The 22,112-nt window shown below is 43.5% G+C and overlaps 1 protein-coding gene across 1 annotated transcript in view; it reads left to right on the top strand.

The window, feature by feature from the left end:
- The window catches only part of DDX31 (DEAD-box helicase 31), a 49,463-nt gene that overhangs the window by 7,396 nt on the left and 19,955 nt on the right, over positions 1-22,112 (top strand). Inside the window, exons 9-16 of the mRNA XM_009287027.2 lie at positions 11-130; positions 526-632; positions 1,380-1,615; positions 1,974-2,150; positions 4,831-4,890; positions 10,842-10,892; positions 12,936-13,075; positions 18,669-18,750. Of these exons, the coding sequence (XP_009285302.1) occupies positions 11-130; positions 526-632; positions 1,380-1,615; positions 1,974-2,150; positions 4,831-4,890; positions 10,842-10,892; positions 12,936-13,075; positions 18,669-18,750 (973 nt within the window). The remainder of the gene's footprint in view (positions 1-10; positions 131-525; positions 633-1,379; positions 1,616-1,973; positions 2,151-4,830; positions 4,891-10,841; positions 10,893-12,935; positions 13,076-18,668; positions 18,751-22,112) is intronic.

The raw sequence follows: 22,112 nt of genomic DNA, 5'->3' as shown, positions 1-22,112 counted from the left end.
ATCTAAACAGATTACGTAAAGGGATAAATATCCTCATTTCAACTCCTGGTCGCCTGGTTGATCACATCAAGTCCACAGAATGTATTCATTTCCGTCGCACTCAGTGGCTGATTATTGATGAAGCAGACAGGTAAACTTCCAAGTGTTTAGATACGGAAAATAGTGATGATACTCTCTGCATCATAATTCACTAAATATTTTTAAAGAAATAAAGAAGAGAGAGTGTGCACGTGATCTTAAACCATTCACGCTCAGTGGCCTCAGCCAAGCACTAGGTGTCTGGGATTAGGAAGAAATGTCCCCTTTGGACAGATTATTGTACAATTATTCATTGCAGAGATTCTCTCAGTGTCTTCTGACATGTCTGACCCTGGCAAAAGTTGAAGGTGGAACATGAAGCTAGATGGGCCAAAGATCTGATCAGCTCTAGCACTTCCCCTAATCCTAACTGGCTCATGTAGCATTAAGACTTTCTGCTCATTCCTTCCTTAACAGCATCTTTCATCACCTCTGCTGTTTTTGTAGGATCCTGGACCTGGGCTTTGAGAAGGATGTAGCTGTGATACTCAATGCTTTAAATGCCGAGAGAGAGACACGTCAGAATGTCCTGCTCTCAGCCACCCTCACGGAAGGTAGGTTGTAGACAGATGGTGTCTCTTTGAGCTGAATAATGCACAGGCAACTGCAAAATAGTTGGTTGAGTCTGACTCTATTACAGCCCAATCTGAAGCCCTTTGCAGAAGTGGAATAATGCCGATTGATTTCTTTGGGCTTATGTCACTTGTCCTTCGTTACTGGAATTTCTGTCGGTGTATATACTTAGGTGGTCCTTACATACGTCTCAAATTCCAGAGCAAAGTCGCCGTGAACCTGGGAAGCACTGGTTTGTTTGTTTGCTTTACAAATATAGAATTAAGGTAAAAAGCTAATGACAGGACAGCTGTTGTGTGATTTGCTCAGTATCATACAAGAAGTCAGTTGCTGAGGTAGGAATTGAGCCAGGCCTCATGACTCATGCACTCTTGATAGAGTGAAGATCTGTTGGGGTTTTTTTCTACGCACACAGCTAAAAAACAGGACTGCCAAATGCTGTCTATCTGGTCAAGACATTTATGTAATGTAAATAGCACAGTCGGCTGAAGTAGTGTCTTGTGATGCTTTTGGTGGAGTCCACAGCAACTAAGCCTGGCTAAGCCCTGAAAAGTCTAAAGTTTGTGGAGGTGTTCTGTCAGTGTCTGAGGCGTGGCTCGTTAGTTCCTTGCCCTTCACTGCTTTTCACTGGAATTGCGTTAGTTGTTTTTTTTATGTGAATATATCATCGCCCACCCCAGCAGCACCCCAGACTGGACCTCATGTATTTTTCATTTTCTGTGGTTTAGGAGTAACAAGGCTGGCCGATATCAGTTTGAATGATCCCTTCAGCATTTCCATAGCAGATGAAATCCAGAAGGCGCTCAAACCAGCATCACAAACGGATAGACAAGCCAGTAGTTCATCAAACTGCATGGAGCAGGAAAACTTTGCTGTTCCGGAGAAGCTCAAGCAGTATGTCATGATGGTCCCCAGCAAACTGAGGCTTGTCACGTTAGCAGCTTTTATCCTTGAGAAATGCAAGGTGAGACTCTGTTTGCATTTGTATTACTAAGTAGCCCTTTGCCCTACTTTCCAAGTCCTTTTATCTGTTACTCTGTCAAGGATAGCATGGATTACATCTAGGGGTTTGAAGTGCATCTAGTGTACAGGGAGCCACAAGAGACCTGAGGTGCTATTGTGTCTTTCATGCTGGCAGTGAGATACCTGTGCAGCATGTATTCGTACTTCTTTTGTGGGCTCAGTGTTTTGTGTCAAACTCCCTAATCCTTTCCCAGATAATCAGAGCTCCAGAAGTGGAAGCCACCTAGATCTTATAATGATCAGAGAATTGGAGAGGCCTGTGGAAATGGTCATGTGCAATTTTCTTGTTTTTCTTGCAGTTTGAAAAACACCACAAGATGATCATCTTTTTCTCCAGCTGTGAACAAGTGGAATTCCACTACGAGCTCCTCCTAAAGGTCCTTTCAGGAGGGCTAGAGTCGGAACAACCTGAGCGTTCATCTGTCTCCTCTGCACGCTTACAGTTTCTACGACTGCATGGCAATATGGAACAGGAAGTAAGCAATCTCAAAATGTCAGGATACACAGTTTTATTCCTTATTCCCTATGATTTATTATGTGGTTATTTTGGGGAGGAGGGCAGAAGAGAGGACAGAGAGTCATTTCACCTCTAGGGGCCTCACTCTTCCATCTGCTAATGAGAATAAGAATATTGTCCCACTTCTGGAAAGTACCTTGGTAGCTATATCTGAAAAACACAGCTGAAGAGGCAAGAGATGTTGTTTCAGCAAGCTGAGGCAGTCATTCTGTATTCCCAGTGGGTGCACTTAAACCATTTATGTATCCATGGTTCTCTCTCATGCAGTCAAGACAGGCTTTTAATGCCAAAGGAAAACCTCATCCAAGCCCCAAAACATTACTACCCAATAAGTTACCCCCATTAGACGAGGATGGAGCAGTTTGGCTTTGGTTTTGAAGAATAGTGTCTAGACAGACTGCTCTTTTCCCTGGGATGGAATAATAGCAATCTAACAGTGATTACCCCAAAATAGGTCTAGGTTTTAGCCGGATAGGCCTGGGTGATGAGAGTGGAGCTTGCTACAGAGGGCTGAGAGGCCAGGAGAAGAGTGTCAAATGAACTGCCACTGCAGCGTTTCTCTCAATAGCTGAGGGACCTCCCTTAAAAGTTCAGCCCTTGGTCTGTGATGGAGAGTGTTACCGCTCTACTCTGAGCTGCACAGCAGAGATGGTAAATGAATAGAGCTCTTCTGATGAAGCAAGAGGTGAAGAGCCATTGTTTTTCTCGCTCGTTCCCATCCTGTGGAGACCAGAAACATGTGCTTTGCTGTCCCTGCAGTCTGGCCTTTCCTCAACCTGCCTGCCTGAGCGAGTGAGCAGGCCTGGTCTGGCCCAACTCTACCCTGACCAGCTGTTAAGCCAACAGAACACCACTAAGTAGCTGGCACCAGGGGAAGGGTTTTGCCTTTTTAGTACCCAGTGTGTAATTAGTGCTTGATGTCTTCAAATTAAGAGCATTAATGGAGCTAAATTGTGGATCCCATATGGTACTGCTGAGCACGGCTGCTGTCATTGTCAACAAGATACAGCGTGCTCTCTTCTTTAATTTTTGTCAGCAGAGGGTTCAGTGTGTCGGCAAGGCCCAAGTTTCCCTTCTTTCCTAGAACAGCACCTCTAGCTGGGAGTCAAGTGTGTAAGGTTTCTTCTATATCATCAATATAACAGGACATTCACTTAACTCCTAGCTAGAACTCTGAGGAGGAAGGCTTGAAACATAGAAACAAGGATATTTTGGAAGGAGGAAGCAAAAGGGACAGGAAGGAAACGGGTAAGGTGTGTCTGAGGCCAGAGACAGCCTGAGCTCTGAAAAGGAAAAGAGTAAACGGAATCAGATCAAGGGAGTGCGAGTGTGCAGTTGTTTCCCACAGCTAAGGAGAGGGAGTGTAGGTGGATAGGTGGTACTGGCAAGCAAAGACCAAGTGCTACTGAGGCCTTTGGTTACTAGTGCTCAAAGATTGTCTTGTGTGATAGCAAATATCGTTGTGATGTAATGTGGGTTGGAGAATCAGTTTCTGTTGCTTTTATCGCGAAAAAACGGCGCCCCAAAGTAGTTAGTTAAACTAACTGGAGTGTATTTAGGAAGGTTTTGGGACTGACAAAGCAGGAGGCTCTTGAAGGTAAGCGAGGAGCCGTACTGGCAGGTTCCTGCAGTTCTGGGGCTCAACGGCTCAAAGACTGCTGGCGGGGTAATTTGGAATCTGGGGGCTGTGGACAGCCCTGCCTGGGAGCCTGAGCTCATGTTAGAAGCGGGGGCTGCAGGAATTCTGCTGGCGCAGACCAGCGATGAGGACAAGGCTGGGGAGAACCTGCCTCTGACACTCGTGGGAAGGAACGACCTCCATCCCAGTGTCAGCAGCCCCGTTGGTGGCCCTCACCAGTATGAGGCCTTTTCTTGTGGGAAGGCGATGGGAGGGTGCCCTGGGAGCTCTGTGGCACCTGCCTGCAGGGCCCAGGAGTCCTGCCTCCTTGCCCCCTTGGGCAGGGGTTTCTGGCCAAGGTCTCACCTCTCCTGCCCTGTTACTTTGAAGACTTACCCCACAACAGTTCGCATGAGCAACTGTGCAGTCGAGCATCCCCAATACTTAATAATTACACAGTCAGTCCAGTGACTGTCTGCATGCCCCATTGGGCACATGGTGAGGCTGATCTCTTGTGATGTGACTATATCACTGTGTCAGCAAAATAGGCTTATCCTGCCCATTGTGTGACTGGACAGACAGCAGTTAAGATGTCCAGCTTTTTCTTGCATTCACAAAAGCCTGTGTTGCCCATAAGGTATGCCAGTGCTGCTGTTGCTGCTGCCTAATCTTTTGTGGATCTCCTCTCCATGTAAAACAGTCACTGCTTTTTGACATACACAGGCCATGCTTCTGTGCCAACCGTGGAGGTGTTGGCTGCTTTGATTTGACCAAATGCATTCAGGCTTGCCCCAGACGCTGTGCCTTCCTACCTGGGACCACACCTGTATGCCACAGATTTTTTTTCCATCTGCAGGAAGAGTCTGACTGGGACTTGTGAAGTCAATTCCTTTGCTTTTGAAGCTGTACATGATATAGTGAACAAGGCATAGTTGTTAAATTGTTACATTAGCTCATTTGCTTTACGTTTGATTGTAATGTGCATAAGCACTCTTTTCATTTTTCTGTTTCAATCCTCTAGGAAAGGACAGAGGTCTTCCAGGAGTTCCTAAAATACAAGACCGGCATCTTGCTTTGCACTGTAAGTAACTTAGAGTCCCTTTGCAGCTCCACACTAATGGGCCTGTCTGATATCTAATGGTAGAACAGAGGATTTGGCACTGAGCTCTAACTCCAGCTCGCTGTCTGACCTTGAGGAAAGTCATCTCCTTTTTCTGCATCTCACTTGTTAAATAAGGACTGGTGCCCTCTTTGCAAACTGTTACATGACCTTTTGCTGCAAGGTACCGTATACAGAAGAAGTGTATGTCTTATACAAGAGGCCTCTAAGTATTTTGCATGGTCTTATGTCTGGAGGAATCTGTTCATTTGAAGCTGGAACCTTGCCCTCTACATGCAGTCAGTAGAACGCAATCCTAATTTGTAGTATGCCCCATAACTGCCAGGTAAATTGGATGTAATGTGATATTTCCCATCTTAATGACTACCCCAAGGTTAAAAACAAAAGCCTGCAGGGATGGAAGGGAAGCCCAACCAGAGAATGGTGTCATTAGAAATGCACATGCTCTGCTGCTCTCCATGCTTTGCCCTTCAAGCTTCCTTCAAGGGTGCTGAGGGAGAAATCCTTGTCCTCTACTGAAGTTTACTGGCACCCTTGTGTTGTGGTGGCACCTTCCGCTTCTCGTTTCTGACCTGTCGGTGCCACAGCTAGCCTGCTGCAGTGGTGCAGAAGGCTGCACGATTTGCTCTCTAATAGTGGCAGCTGTTGATCTGAAAATGTGTGAATCTTGGCGATTTCTACCCACTGCAAACTTGTAAATTACAACGATCGGGAGTAATTAGAGCTGAGAAACCCTCTCCAGCTCTGAAACGACTCCTGTTCTTGCAGCACATTATTCTTAAAGGAAACTAGTTGCAATTTTTTTCGGAGAGTGAGGGCTGAATTTTATCTTATTTTTATGCCTGCAGTTCAAACTAGGACTGCCATGTGTATAGGAGCGTTTGATTTAGCGTTGCCAGATTATATATTGTATCAGCTGTAAAATTGTACTTGTTACCTGCTAGTCTTGGTCCTGCTTGTGTGTACAACCTTTCAGTGATTTGATCAAGGTCAAAATGCATCTTTGCAATGCATAAGTGTAACTATAACTTGGTTTCCCTGTATATGGAGGTGATACTTAAGTGTCTCAACTGAGGAGGATAGCAAAGCTTAAATCATTCAGTGGTGTAGATGAAGTGTTTTGAAGATAAAAAGTGTTTGGTAAATTCTGCATAATAAATAGCTAAACTTTGTTATCCTCCATGCACATGCTGTCTATAACTGAGAAATTTCAGGGACATGTCTTGTTACTGAAATTTCAGTTTAATGAGTTTGGAAGGACAGTGAATGCTCAATTTTAGACAAAGAGAAAACAGAATCACTGCAATCACTGGGATATCAGTTCCTGGGTGAGACCGTTCGAAGGGGAAATGCAGCCTAGTACTGGAAAAATCTGCCAGGAAATGTACAGCTGTTGACAAGGTAGGAAGAAGAATAAGTTGGATAAAGAAATCCCGGTGGATGGGATCCCCCTCTTGAGACACTGGAGATGTGGTTTGATTTCCTGCCGTGCCACAGAGTCCGTACGAGTGGATGTGGAATTGTGATGACAAGGCAAGTAGCCACATGTCAGGTGAGCAGCGATAGCTGTGTGTTTGCTCCTGACCTGTCATAAAGGGGAGGTAGTGTGCATTAACCCAGATTGCCGTGAAGAGGGTAGTGTAAGGTAATGCATTTGTCGTAACCCTCCTTCATTTCAATCTAAGCTACTTTGCGTTTACTGCAAGGCGGGGATGCAGATCCTGACAGTTACAGTTACTGTGGCTCAGCTGGCACATGGTTAGCACGTTAAGCACAGTAAGTTGTGTGTCTGAGTCCAAAATCTCTCTGTGCTTCAGCTCCCCATCTGTAAAATGGGGATAGTAGCACTGTTCTATCTTACAGAGATGTTGGGAGGACAAATGCATTGAAACCAGGAGGTGGCCTGTTACCACAGTAATGGGGACCATATGGACACCTTAATATAGAGATACACTTTGCACTAGTCCCACATTACAGGTGCCTCCCCAACGCAGATGTCCAAAGGGCAGCCAGGCACTGTGACCACCTCCTGCCTCCGAGGGCATTGCTTTTTCTGACACTTTTCTTCATATCGGCAAAAATGTGTTGCAGAAAGATGGTTCTGTTCTTTTCACTGCGAAATCACGTTTTGTGCCCACAAAATTTTGAAACCTGGCTCACAAAAGAGCAACACAAATAATGTTGCCGTCCTTCGCTCGTCCCTTATGCCATGTTCTCCACCCATCTTTCCGCTCTAGTAAGCAATGGGACCTGCTGTTCCTTTTATTAATTTGCTCTATGTCATATGTATATTAATATATTCCATAAAATATTTCTGCCAGACAATATAAGCTGGCAGACAAGAAAATAAGGAAGGGCCGTGTATCTCAGAGGGTCTCATCCAGATCTATTTCTCTCTCCTTCACTGAAGTTCTTTGCGGCTTCCTTTGGGATGTGCCTTTAAACAAGTTCATCTCTTCCAGGGAAGAGAGGAAAGATCATTTGGAGATTGTTTGCTGTTTACTCAGTCACGCTAACTCATCTTGCCAGTTTTCTGGCGGCCCCAGCCAAGAGCTTTCGCCTCTGACAGCTTCTGTGCTCTCTCCTTCCTCCTCTGATTACGCAGCCCAATCTGTCACCCTGCCGACGGGGGTCTCTACCCTGCTGATGGCTTTCCACACTCGGCAGTAATGACTTTTGGCAGGCCGGGAAGGCGCGAGAGCTTCTTCCCCAGCTTGGAGAGCCGTTAGGCCCTCTCTGCCTGTTAGCTAAAGCACTTTGTGAGGTTCTTTGGTAAATAAATGAGTCATTTTAATCCAACTGACAGCCTGGCACCTGAGCAAGCTGCCTTCCATCTGTACTTCTAGGCCTCATGTAGGCAGCCAATTGTCAAGCTTAGGGCCTTCAAGACCTCACCATTGAGTGTCTTTCAAAAGCAACTTTAGCAATTTCCTTTGCCCTAATTAGATTGTGTGAGAGGGACTGAGCAAACTAAGGCCCTTGCAAAACTTTTGTGGCTGTGTTGGTTCTGATCTTCTGCAGTGATATACCTCGATTTCGGTGTGGCCTTAGTGCCCTCCATTCCCTTGCACCCACCCCTCTGTACCCCACCACCACGTGCACAGGCTGGTAACATGAATTGTTAGGAGCAGAAATTTCAGCATTTCTGGGGGTCCTCAGGTGGATGGTACCTTGATATTGTACTGGTCTGTGGCTTGCAGTTGGGATCAGGGCAGGAACGTGGTTAAAGCTTCAGATTATCGTGTTTGCTTGGCATCTGGATTTTCTTTAAAATGGCACTGATGTAGATTATTTCTCCTTGCTGCTGTGAGATGGTCACTTAATTCTCCCTTCCATTGCGCGTTGAAGGGAATCAGTGGTGACCTGCTGAGGTGTCATATTCTTGATTTCCCTGTTACTAAGGAATGGCGGTGTGAGGTCATGCATGGAAAGGGGAATGCCGTTGGGGCAGTGGAAAAGAAGAGAGGGTAGTACATTGGAAATCTATTGGGCTTCTTGAAAGAGCACTGGCAGCAGATTAGTGCTGCTGTGTGTGGAATAAATGTAGTGCTAGTAAAACTGGATAATTGTTGCTTGAGCTGTATTCTGTTTCCTGGTAAGGTGACCCACAAGTATTTTTCTAAAGATCTGAGAAGCAAGAAGCTTGCCGGCAGAGGAAGGCAAATCAACTCAAACTTTTTGTCCTAATTCTACCTTGCTGCTGTCTGCTAGGGTCTTTGAGGAAAAGGAGCTACAGGAGATGCAGGTGGACTGATACTGAGGAATCTTTGAGAGTTTGCAAAACACTCCAATTACCAGTAAATCCCAAGACACTTCTGAAAGAAAGCCAAGTTAAACCCCGGGAGAATAGCTGCTGATATGTGTCAGTAACAGCTGAGTGGAGTTGGTGGCATTGTGAAAGCAATAGTGAATGCAAGCCTGATGATGGGAGAGAGCCTCCTCCTAAAATGTTGTCCTTGGCTATTTATTAGGCTTTCGGTTAACCTTTTCAACTTTCCTGCTTGCTTTGGCAAATGCACATGCGAACAATACTGTCTGAGGCAGTAGTTTCCCAGCCAGAGGTGTTGAGAAAAGGTATCATAGAAGAGGAAGGAAAGAATCCTGATGGATGAGAGGGATGGCTCCTGCCCCTGCCATCTACTTCTCCTCCCCATGTTGGAGGTGCCTGCTCCTGACCACAGGGACGGCTTGGCTCTCTGTTTATTTTGGGTAAACTGACCCTGTCCCAAGGTCAGAGCCCTCTGATCAAACACAGCCTTTCCTCGACTACTGGGTCTGAGAAAGAACACAATACAGGAAAAGACCAAAGACTTGTCACCGTGGAAGTATATGACTGAGCCAGCCAGATCGGAATCAGACGTCGGCACTCCTGTCTGATCGTGCTGTAGAGTTTATAATCTTGTTATCCTGGTAACTGCTGTACACGTTCCCCAACTTCTCTTGATTTATTTTCTCCAACCTCCTTTAAATGGCTTTTTGTACATCTGTTCATTCTGACTCTGGGAACAAGTTGTTTCTTAATGAGCATGTTGGAGCGAAAGTGTGTATTATTTCAGAGTGGGCGCTGTGGAAAGTGTCTCCTCTTTTACTGCAGTTGGAGCCACAAAGCAACCTGGCTAGTGCTTATGGGAAGGCCTTTGCTGCCAAAACATCAGCTTCCTAGTCTTTTAACGTGTGTGGGAGTTGCATGAAAACACTTCAGTGGGTGGCTGACACATTTTTAGTACATTAAGCTCCTGCTTACGTCCTTAATATATTCTATTTTGCAACTAGCTAAAAGATACATGTGTTCCAAAACATTTCCTAACAGAGTTAAATCTGCACACCTGCTCTGCTATTGCGCGTGGTGAATGTAAAATCCAAGGAGTATGTGAGGACATTACTAATGAACAGAAAATCAAGAAGGGAGATTGAAACGTGTTTGCACTCTCTCCCCTTTTTGAACAGTATTTAAACTCTCTTTTTCTCTTTGAAAAGGTATGTTTTTTGAGCTATACTGGCTGTGGATAACTAAAGGGTCTTATTCAAGTCCTTCTCCAAGTTGATAGGTTTTCTCACCAGCTGGCACATCAAATAACACTCCTGACAGCAGCTTCAGACTCTTTTCTTCGGGGCTGGGTTTTGTTTCTCCAAATCAAAGCGAGACTGGTGCAAATCTAAGGGATAGCTGAAGTCCCCTCTCCTCGAGCTGTACTCCAGCTTCCTGCAGATTCTGCTAAATTGTTTGTTGGCGTTTTATCGTAGGGCCAGGTGACCTGCAAGTCATCTGCTCCTCAACTTCAGACCATCACCTGGGAAACAACTAATTATTTGTAGCTGGAGATCAGCGCATCTTTGGACATTCCACTCAAGGCCTAGGATCCTTGACCATTTGCTTTAAGGCCGTTTCCCTTTTCATCACAAGCAGCCTGGTTTTAGTTCTTAGGAGTGCTGTGGAGAAAGGTGTGCTCAGGAATAGCGTTGCCTTCCAGAGATTTAATTCTGCCTCTCTCACTGTTTGGGTAGTAGGTGCTTACGAGCAGATCTGTTTTCATCAATGAAACAAACTGAAGAACCAAAGGTATCACTACCATTAAGAGAGTTGATTCTCTCAGATATAATGTAAAGGGACTGTAGCAGACTGCTGTAATTCAACACCACTCTCCTGAAATAGGTGTGTGTATATCCTGCAGGCTTTGGGCCATAGTAGTGGATCATTTTTTATTGTATTAGTCTGTTAGCAATATTCCTTGTGTTTTAAACCCTCAACATTATTTCTGACCTTCAGTCCATCTCTCCCCAAACTAGGCACATAAAATTCCTACTTGCATAGCCAGTTGTTTCCTGGCATAATTGCCATCCCAGAAGAGTTCTTACTTTGCTGATATATTCAAAGCATTTTTACTAAAGTAATTTCCTTATTAATTTTAAAGGATGTTGCAGCACGTGGACTAGACCTGCCTCAAGTTACATGGATCGTACAGGTAGGTTTGCTCTGTGTGTGTACGTACGTATTAAGTGCAGCCTTGCTCAGATGAAATCCCTTTCCAGTTCGGACCCTCTTTCTGCGGTTTGCTGGTCTTTGTGCTGATGCCTACAGGTGTGGGAGACCCATGTGTTCCTGACTGCAGGACTGGGGCTCAAGGTTTTGCTAGGATACAGCATTGCTATCATATCTTTAGTTTTGACGGTCTATTTTCCTCTTCAATAACTCCAGTGTTATCAGCTGTGTAATAATATTCCACTGGCTGGGAGGAAACACCCTCCATTTCCTCCTCCTTTCAGTAGAACTGCATAGTTCGGATTTTCCCTGAAAATAAAAAACCCAACCAAAAACCCAACACTGCTGCATTGCTGTTGACAGAAATACTGTCTTTGGAAAAAAAAAAAAAGAAACTAAGGGAGATGGATTGAACCTTAAAAATAGCAGCCTGTCATTTCAAAGAGGAAGCTGAGAGCATGAAGCAGATTTCATTTTTATAAAAGATTTATAATTAAAAAAAGGTTAGTTGAATTGAGGAAAAACTGATCCAGAGATTCTCGTGTATCAAGTGACACCTGGGTAAAAAGAACAGGGCACAGAGCCTCAACAAAGCTTTTTAATTTCTACCTCATCCCTTCAGGTAACAAAGTTGATTTTAATTTTGTGTTTTTAAAAAAGAAAGGTTTTGTAGCAGCTAGCTAGTCGGAGAAGGCTGGGGAAGTGAAGTCTTTAATTCCCAGATCTGTATATTAATATAATTTAACCGAAGATATAGTTGCCAGTGTTAGAACGCAGTGCAAATTACCTAAAGCCCTGGGAGACTTCTGTGTGTCCAGAAGGCGAAATCTCAGCTGTCCTGAGAGCTGTGTCCAAGAGCAAGGACCTGCAGGGAGCAATTAGATTGCTCACAGCATCTTACTCACACCTCTAGCCAGTAGAAACTTTGCCAGAGGGCACAGGTATAAACACTAGAGTGGGCTTTGGTTGTTGGGTTTTTTCCAGTTAAACTGCTGAGGGCTCATTTCTGAGCAGTATCTCTGTGCATGTTCATTTTTTCAGGAAAGAGAGGAGGGGGGGAAGAATAGGGGGAGGTTAAAGGGAGGGAAATATGTCACCCTTTATCAGATCTTGCAAATGGCTGGGCAGTTTTGATTCCCAGTGAAGTAAATGAGAGGCACCGCTATATTAGGGGGGGCTTTAAGCAACGTTTTTGTAGTGCCTGATAGTTGTACGTGGGAAGACAATTGCTACCTGTATCATATGCTGCTGAAAGCACTTACTCCTTCATCTCTCTTAGATTTCTTCTATCCAGTAACCAGCTATAATTTGCTTTAATCAAATTAAATTGCTAAAGCAAATTTAGCCCAACTCCAAATTTGAATCGGTCGTCTTTTATTTTACGGCTTTTCTCCCAAATGCAGAGCAGGCAGCTTCCCACTCTGTATGGGCAGTCCTGGGGGTTGTTTGGTTTGAGGTCTTTGTGGGATTTTATTTTTTTTTATTTTATTTTATTTTTTTTTAAGGGAAGCAAACAGGTTCCTGATGTGCCTGTATAGAAATAAAATGTAAAAGGCAAAGAGAAGACACTGAGATGGGGAAACTGTCCTATTATCTGAAAGTTGGCCAATGTGTCACATTCACATGTCAAAAAACTGCTGTTCCTGAATTATTTTCTTCCTTTTTTTTTATTTTATTTTATTTTTTTTTAAGGGAAGCAAACAGGTTCCTGATGTGCCTGTATAGAAATAAAATGTAAAAGGCAAAGAGAAGACACTGAGATGGGGAAACTGTCCTATTATCTGAAAGTTGGCCAATGTGTCACATTCACATGTCAAAAAACTGCTGTGGCTGAGGGGGCTGAGTGATGGTTACAGGGATGAGCCCGATGGGCTCTTATAAACAGGCCAGTTCCGAGGGAGGTACAGCATGTGGGTTTTGCGAAGATCCCTTTTGTTTCAGATGAGTGGGCTGAGTGTCTCGTTTATAATTAACACGCTGTGTTCTGTTAATTCCTCCTTTCCCTTCTCATGTTCCCTTTTTGAAGTATAACGCTCCAGCTTCACCTGCGGAATACATCCACCGGATCGGGAGGACGGCTCGCATTGGCTGTCACGGGAACAGCCTGCTTGTCCTGGCGCCTTCGGAGGCAGAATATGTCAGCTTGCTGGCTTCTCACAAGATTAAGTGAGTCAGAAACGCGAACAAAAGTTTCAGCTCATCCTTGCTAATTAACCTTCCGTGGCACTTTCAGCGGGACTGTGTCTCGTGCAGGTTTTAATAAGAATTTATTAATTCTTGTGATCCAGGACTGGCCCCAGACTAGCAAAAGGAGAAAAGGAAAGTGTGTGAAAATCATCAGCCTGACAGATTGTGCGTGAGTGAGTGTGTGTGGTGAGAGGCAGAGAGGAGGAGACGATAGTCGGAGATCCTTTGCACTCCGTTGTTATCTCTCTGGCCCTGGGTTCAAATCGTGGCTATGTGGAGATCACAAGTCAAATGAGCCTGTCAAATGTTAACTGGCCATCTGCCTGCATAGCACCATATTGTCAGAGATTGCGCTTTCTCTTCAGGAGAGATCCGGCGGAGAAATAGCTAGGGAGCTGTGGGTCATATCTGGCAGGTAATTGCCCAAGATGTGTTGTGTAAGTGGCTTGTGACAGGAATAGTAGAGGCTTTTGCGAGTGGTGAGTGCCCAGTATGGTCCTGGAAGGCAATAAGGGGGGTGGACTCTGCAGACCAAAAGTGGGGTGTGCTTCCAAGCTAGCTGAGAAAGCTTCTCTTACACCGGCTCTAGCTCAGACTTGGGAGTAGACAGTAAGGAGAGCAAGCCAGGCTGGGTAAGGACCAGCGCAATGTGCAGTCAGCTACCTGATGGCCGACCCATGATGAGATTTTAGTCCAGCTCTGCTTGCACAATGGTCCTTTTGTGGAGAAAAACCACAACTCGCTGCTCAGCATCGCTAGTCAGGAGTGCTATCAGGTCTCAAGCCTCCTCAGCAGCGAGCTGGATATATGTGACTCCCCTTGCTCCCTGCACTGCTGTCTCTCGGCATTTCAGAACATCAGCCGAGTAGAGTCCCTTTAGTGTTGTACTAGTGTTGATGGAGCCCTGTAAACTCATGCACAAATTAGTTCTCTTTTATTTCTTATGTTTATGTCGGGTGCAGCTGCTTGGAGTCGAATTTGGTTTTGCATCCTTGAAACAAACAAATGTTGGCAGTAAATACAGGCTTATTCTAGGCTGTGAGCCATTTAGTGGTCTAACAAAGAGCCATCCATCATCCCAGGTAACTATCTATTAAGCAGACACCAGCAAGACATGGAGGGCTAAGCTGACAGGGTTTTTTTTTCATGTAACAAACAGCACTGACATTTAAAGGTGAAATCCCACATAATTGTGAATTTTTAACTCCAAGTGGAAAGTTCTATTTTTCTATTTTATAATATTTTGGAAGTGTTGGAGGAAGGAGTGGGAAATTTCCCTCCTTTTTTTTTTTTATTTTAAATGTTAATACTTTTATCCGGTTTTGTTGTTTTTTAACAAGTTTAAGGAGCAGTGTCACTCACGCTGGTAATTATATCTGCTAAGGAGACCTGTTGTTGAGCTAGCCACTGTTCTTCAGGAATCTGTGGAAGACTGTGCTGAATGAACAGAGGGAGGTTTATTTGAATTTTTTTTTTTTTTCCTCCACTTCTCAAATCAGTAGAGCCAAACAACTCTGGGGATTATCTTTTCTTGTTTGTTTTGTTTTACGGTCTTCATAAAACGTGCTGCCCTGCAGATAAGGCGCTTGCCAAAAAAGGAGTGTAATTTGCCTTCCTTGACCCCCGTCTTCAGATGGAAGAAAATGAGCGTCTAATTGGCGTGGGTGGGCGATTCGGCCTGTTCGCAGTCATGTGTCCTCTGCTCTTCCTACATAGTAGCGCATGGTGTGAGAAGGGGCAACGGGATAGAAAAGAGAGCTGATGAATTACAGAGAAGATGCAGGAAGGCAGCTTGAAGCTAAAGGCAGCAAGTGCCATCAGCACAAATTGTCGTTACCCTTCATAAACAGAGCATTATGGTGATAATCCTGACAATTTAATTCAGTGCGAGGGCGAAAGACAGCATGTGTTGGACTGTCACCGATCCTCTTAAGCACTGATAATTTTTGTTTCTTTATCCTAAGTCTTTATAGCTTTTGACTTGGACTGCACAAGTTACTGGAGTTTGCATTTTTTTATTCTTTGCTTAATTTTTAAACCTCTTGTTTTTTGTCGGGGATGAGTGTGTGTTGTGAATTTTTTTTAATTTGTTTTTTCTTTTTTAAATGAAATTCCCGCTGGGTTTATTGAAATGTAAATACTTCATAAAATATGTATTTCTAAGAAGACAAAGCATGAGACAGGTCCCCGCAGCCTTCAGTTGGTGTAAATGAGCAGTGCCGTGTTGATTTACATTGGATGAGGATCTGACCCAGAGTTTTTCTTAAGCCCCTCCACCCACCCCAGCATGCATGGGAGTAAGTCCAGAAATGTTGAGAGTCGGAAGTAATGAGAGCAGACGTGGCTTTGTTCCTGGATGAAAATTCACTTCGGAATTAGGGATGACTGCCTTTGAAATTGGAAATCGCTCGCAATTAATTTTCACCGGTACCTGAAGCCTCTCCTTGGCTTCCACTGTGGAAAGGCAGCGTTAGCCTTTGCCAAAACGATCTCACTTTGGCTCTGCTGAGATCAGTAATTCCCATTGGGGCTCAAGGAAGCTGCATGCCTCTGTCTGCAACTTTCTTTTCGGTCTTTGTGTGGCTTGAAGTTGTGGTTCCTCTACCTAACTGTAAATGCATGTGTGCACACGCATGCACGCTCATGTTTTCTGTACATTTCGTCTTTCTTTTTTCTTCTTTTTCTTTTTTTTTTTTTCCTTAAAGGTTAGACTCCAAAATGTTCTGTCTCGTCTCTAAGCGTAACTAACAGATTTTCCTTCAAAGGAAGGAGGCAAGAAGCAGAAGAAAGTCAGTGAGGTTCACTTTTCCTTTTTTTTCCCTTATGTCTCTTTTAGTTCCTTCAACTGCAATCTAGCAGCGCCTGCCTCGACAGCTATCAGATAATTTCTTTATCTCCTAACGGCGGCCTAACTAATTTATAAAGGAAAACGCATCACCGTGAAGGCACGAGTCATTTCTCTCCCTTCTCTACGGTTGTGCTTGCCCCCCTCCCCTGCTCCCCTCACATGATGCTCCCCGCTGTGAACCAAGTTCACATATCTGTTAGGCTGCGAGCTGGCAGCGCGCCAGGCGAGAGGAGGATCGGAGAGGGGGTGACATCTCAGACAAATCAATGTCAAAGGTTTGACGTTTTCATTCATAGCGGTGTCAAAGCAACCTTTGGGGGGGGAAGGGGAGGTATACTTTTCACTTGCTTAAGTGGTTGCCATTTATGTTTTAATTTACTGTTATACTTTTCAAAAACAAACAGAGAAACCCTCGGTTGTCTTTTTATGCTCCATTTCCCTTTCTTCCCCCATCGCTCCCCCGGCTTTCTCTCTCTGCATCCTCTGTGGAGGAATCTGCTATGTCAGGAGTCGCAGCTGCACAACGATGGGGCTTGTCTCCCATATAAGATATCTTATGGCCACACTGGCCTGTACCTTCCAGGGCAGATGGCTATTTCTCTGGACCATCTCTTTTCCTTTCCTTATGTTGTGGTGGTGAGTTGGCTGAGGTTGAAAAGGCAGATTGCGAAAGTGAAGGTATTTGTCGCTTTAACTGGGAAGGACTGGGGAGCAGGCGAGGATCAGGGTGTCCTGTTACACAGTATGGCAAAGATTCATCCATTCCTCCTAACCAGGTGTTTAGAGATCTTTGAGTGAAGAGAAAGGGGATATCCTTGTTGTTAAAATTTCTTTCTATACTTTACGAATTGAAGAATAACAGCAATGCTTCCTTTCGGAAACCGCATACGTCTTTCTGACCATCTGAGATTCAGGAGTCTGAGAACTGTTGGACCCCCAAGATTTCTCTCTTCCTTAGACTGATGTAACCCCAAATGAACTCCTTGGCTTCCATGCAGTATTTATGATTTGTTCTGGTATAAAAAGGAAGAGAGTCTCTTTTCTAGAGATGACCTTTGCCCATTGCTGAAAATTTGGGCCCACAAACTTCAGCTTTTATCATCTGAGTAATTCCCTTGGAAGTGGGACCCAGTTTGGATGCAGCTGTAATATTAATGGCCTGGAGCTGCACAGCTGTTCCTGTATTGTGTCACCTGGTGTGTGTGTGCCCCACAAGACAGTGTTAAAGAGGAGGAAGAATTTCTAGTCTCCTGTAAATGCACCTCTAAGTAGGACCGCTCACTTTAAAATGAAGCAGGTTCGTAAGTGTTTCCAGTATCTGGGCCATAACAGTACCTAGCAGTGTCTTGCAAACAGGACTAGAGAATAAATCATCTGGTTGAATCTACAGGAGGAATGTGAGTCGACAGAATGAAAATAAATGCACAGTGTGAAGCCTGGCTAGGACAGCTGACTGAGTCTCCTGTATTTAAAAAAAATGCTGTGGGGTCCCTAATGGGCCGGGCTTTGGCTTTACACTTCAAATGAGAGTGAAGGTGAGTCCTCAGAATGGGGAAGGAAATCAAACCGTGTATTTGGTGTCAGAGGTGGCTTTTGAAGCTATAAATGAATTGAAGGGTGAGTGTGTCCATCAGGAAGTGTGTCTCTGAGCTTTGAGCCAAGCAACGTAGCAAGAAGTTGGGATCACGTAAGATCTCATGGGAAAGAGCAATGATGTGACCAGAGGGAAGGCAGCTGCAGGAGAGTTGGCTTGGTAGGAAAAGTTCTTTAGGATCCTGTTGTTACCCTCTGAGCTTGAGTCACTACAAGAGGAAGAAGCTGTGTCTTTACACAGCTTTAGTTTTAGTTCTTTAGTTTTGGGAGCATGGTCGCTAACATGGGTGGAAAAAAATGTGTGTAAACATCCAAGCACTTTATTCCTTTGAATGAGGGTTGAGCAATGTCTCTGATTCCAGAGAATCTGGAAGTTAAACTGGGGGGCGAGACAAGATGTAGGAGAAATAGCAAAGTAAGCAGAGTACATCTTTCCAGCCTGTATGTGTACGTCTCAGTCTCTTTCTCACACTTGCACAAGCAGCCAAATGCAGACACCTTCTGCTCCCTGCCCATGGTGTCTAATGTATAATAAAATGTTTGACACCCTGTGGGTTCAAAGCGGAGGTTACAGATCTTACTGTTTATAGTTATAAAGCAAATCTACCAGAAGCATTAATGTTATGAGCTGCTTCAACTCTGTTTTGAGTTTCTTTTAGTGGAAAACGTAACCAAATGGTTCCCAATTGTCATGGTGCTTCTCAATGCAAGGAAAGAAAAATTAATAAAACAACGGAAATATAATTAAAGGCCTAAATTTTTTCTTTAATCAGTTACTCTGAGAACCAAGGAGACTTTCAGTGAACTGAAAGTCCACCCTCAGTTATTTTGATGCTCTGTTTGAATTGGAGTGTGTGTTGGTGACTTGTAACGACAGCAAGGTTGTGGGTAAAATTGTGTCAATGTCCCAGTGAAAGCAGCAGCTCAGCTGGGGTCAAGATTTTACAGTAGTTACGCTTTTAGGGTTGCTGAGTGAGTGTCTGGGGTAAGAGCTCATGTATTTCAGGGATAAATTCTTACGTTGCATGTGTAAATCTCAGTCTTTTTGCTACCTGTTATCAGCCTGTGGCTTGTTACACGCTATATTTGAAAAGTAGAAGAAATGGTAATTTTTTGTCTTTGTTGCTTCAGTGTTTCAGAGATAAAGATGGAGAAGGTATTATCCAGCCTGATGAAAGATGATCGCTTCAAGTTGCACAGACCAGGAAGCAAGGTGAGTTATTCTGCTGATTTGGGATTGCTCCAGTTTTCATTTACCAGTTAAACGTCATAAGTATTCCTCCCTTAGCTCCTGTCTTTACAATACGAGGGTTGGTATATTCATGATGTCAGGCAGTGCAGATAATTATAGAACTGCCTTATATCACAATTGTCCAATTGTTAAACTGTTGTCCCCAAAAAGCAGTCGCTTCTAACTCTTCAGCAAATATTTTTGTAACAGACAGTAAAGGTTTCTGGCTGCAAAAGCTTTGGGTTTTTTTTCCCCACAATGTTTCTGTTCTCCTTGGCTTTGCTGCACAAAAATACTGTTGGAGATCACAAATGACACAAAACTTCTCTGAAGAAATAAGGAAAATGTATTTGGTGTTGTGTTACGTAGGGTTTTTTTTATTATCTGTATTTACTTGGAGCCTAAAACAAAGCTCACTGGGTTGACAGGCATCTTTTCCTTGACTTCGGCAAGCTTTGAGTCTGCCTTCAAGTTGCTAATTCACAGAATTCAGTCATTTGCAATTGATGTCTTGCGCGTTTCTGCATTCTGGCAAATTAAATCCTCCCAAAACCCTCATTTTGAATGGAAGTCAAGAATACGTCAAGCATGATGCAGCATGCTCTTTTTTTCTCTTGTTGCTGTTTTGCTTGCTCGTTCTTTCTGTTACACCATGTATGAGCCTTCTCGTTTCCTGCGGATGACTGTTACGAACTGTGGTGTTCTTGGTAAACACGCTTTTGAAAGATGTTCAGTTTTCCTACGTACCTTATATTTCACAGAAAGCCAGATCTGTGGCTCATGAGATACAGCTCTATTTAAAGCTCTTTCCCACCACTGCACAGTTTTTCACTGAAATCAGCCTGTAATGCCTATATTTTAAATGTCTGGAACATTATGACCTCTTAACTCGTTCAACAAATACGTAGAAGTTCAGTTGTGCTTTGTTAATGCAGAAATTATTTTAAATAGTTCTTCTGTATATAATTACTTCCCTTTTCTCCCGAATGTGCTTATAGACGGGTAACTTTGGGTTTCCTTTGGAGAGTTTTTCAACAATTACATTTATGCAGAAGTTGCACTTTAAATTTGTTGCTGACATGGGACAGAATATTATCTGTTCTGGGCTTGAGGACAAGCGTTATTTCATGGAAAGTGGGCAAAAAAGAGAACGTGTTTTCTAGGAAATTATGATTTGGCTTTTGAAAAGCGGCAGGAGAAAATGCCTGCTGAATGCTGTTGAATGTCAGAGCCCAGTACTTGTGGAGGTTCAAAATCGTTGATCCATTTTGAAAATTCTCGCCTAAACATCTCAGTGCCTTTGTATCCTTGCCTTTGGAACAGCGATAAAAAGCTAACAAGCCTGTTTGCTACCAGGACTGATCAAATTGGTATTTCTACCATGCTTTCAAATTGTAAAATACTCTACACGTTTAAGCACAGAATATTCTAAATATTCCTCTTTTGTCTTTCTCCCTTTCCTTCAAAATAATAAAAAAACCAAACCGTATTTGAAAGTAGCTATTACTCTGGTTTTTACTCGGCCGTGCTGCCTGGGCATGCCCTGCCGTGCCAGGTGCTGTACGTGAGTACATGTACAGAAGGAGCTGGCTCCTTTCACTTGCAGTCAAAGGTGGGATTGAATTCCTCTCTTCCCTCTGCCATCAAAGTGAACGGGATTTTGCTGTTGACTTCACTGGAACTGAAATATATCCACTCTGGCTGTAGGATGGTCTGAATCTGCTGCAGGAACTTATAAATACAGAACAACCTATTTTTACGTGACTCAGAATCTGAAAGGACTGGGACTGAGAAATAAAGTTTCTCTTTGGGGGGGGGGGAAGTATCATTTAACACGGATGAAATTACAGTAGTTCTGTCAATATCAAATAGTCTTCTTCAGGAATTACTTGAAAAATATATTAAATGCAATCAAGGATTCATTCTGTTTGTTAGCTTTGTATTTTATTGCCATCAGAGGCTCTATAAGTGGTCTGCAGTGCTTTCTCAGAAGCTGCAGGGGCATGTTTCCAAGTTTTCAGGAGGGTTAATCTCTATTAAATTCCATAAGTTTGCCGTAAAGATGGTACAATAAGCTGGGAATGCAATGGGACATTGCACAGGACAGAGAGTGATTGAGGACTTGTTATGAGGAGCTGAACCTGATCTGTTTGTGGTGTTACCATTCAAGATTTGCTTATCAGCTCTCCGTGCATTGAGTCATGTATATATTATAGTCGTGCACACAGGAACCTCATTATAATGCTCTTCGGTTCTCATTGCCTCAACTAAAGTCCATTGTAAGTACCACATTGGAACATGTATTTTTTGGGCTTCTGTGTGCAGCCAGGGAGCAAGCTGAAGTGCCTGTAAAATGTATATTTTATATTTAGGTGTATAAAATATATATGTGTCTGTGTCTGGGTGTGTGAATGTTCACCTGCCTACAAAGAGAATAAATTTGATCTTTCAACTTTTATGGAGGGGGGCAGGGGGACTTGGTGAGTTCTAGAGAAGGTGTGTGGAGGTTAGTAAAAAGTTGTTATTAAAACAAAATCCTTCATTTTGTTTTGAAGTATAATGGAAGCAGGAGATGTTACAGCCTGGGGTTTTGGCTTTTTTTTCTTTTTTTTTTTATTATGTTTTAAGAAAGAACTTTTCTACTTCAGTCTAGTTTTATTGTGTTTCAATCCCATCTCCCATTAACATATTCTCTTAATGAAATCAGAGGCTTTCAGGACTTATCCCAACTTCTCAAACCTAAAAGCTGCCGTCTTTATAATCAAAAGTTTCTTTCTTCTGAATGTCTTTTCCTGGTGTAGTTGGCGGTTGGGGGAGTCCCCCTGATGTCTTGAATCAGTTAAATAACACTGTAACCAGGCCCATTTCTGCTTATAGCTTATAGATGCTGTTATTGATCACAGTCATTATGCTGGTGGTTAGGGATCTGCCAGAATAGGCTTTACTCTAAGCAAACACAAGGTAGAAAAAGTTCTCCTGTCCCACTATTTCTCCATAATGGCAATAATGCTTCTTACTTAACAGATGTAACAAATTCATCTAGATGGAGAGTAGATCAAGCAAGCCTCTGGGGTAGGCTTTTATCTTTTGGGTCTTGGAAAAACGTCTAAGGTCTCAAATTAATTGTCCTGTTCATCCGAACCAGGATACGAGCAGGATTAAAGCTTGCTTGTGTGAGTAGAGCATACAGGATGGCTTCCCGTGCACTTCCAGTAGCACTGTTTTATTTGATCTGTCCAGACACTCACATGGTGTGCAGGTTTTATTTTCACAGTTTGGCTCTGTGTCAGTTTTAAATTTAGATTTATTTTTTTATTATTATTATTATATATATATATTTTTTT

This window comes from Aptenodytes forsteri, unplaced genomic scaffold, assembly GCF_000699145.1.
Source record: "Aptenodytes forsteri isolate BGI_AS27 unplaced genomic scaffold, ASM69914v1 Scaffold136, whole genome shotgun sequence".
Classification (NCBI taxonomy): Eukaryota; Metazoa; Chordata; class Aves; order Sphenisciformes; family Spheniscidae; genus Aptenodytes; species Aptenodytes forsteri.
Note: the sequence above shows the minus strand (reverse complement) of the source record. Positions and strands in the feature narration are given on the sequence as shown.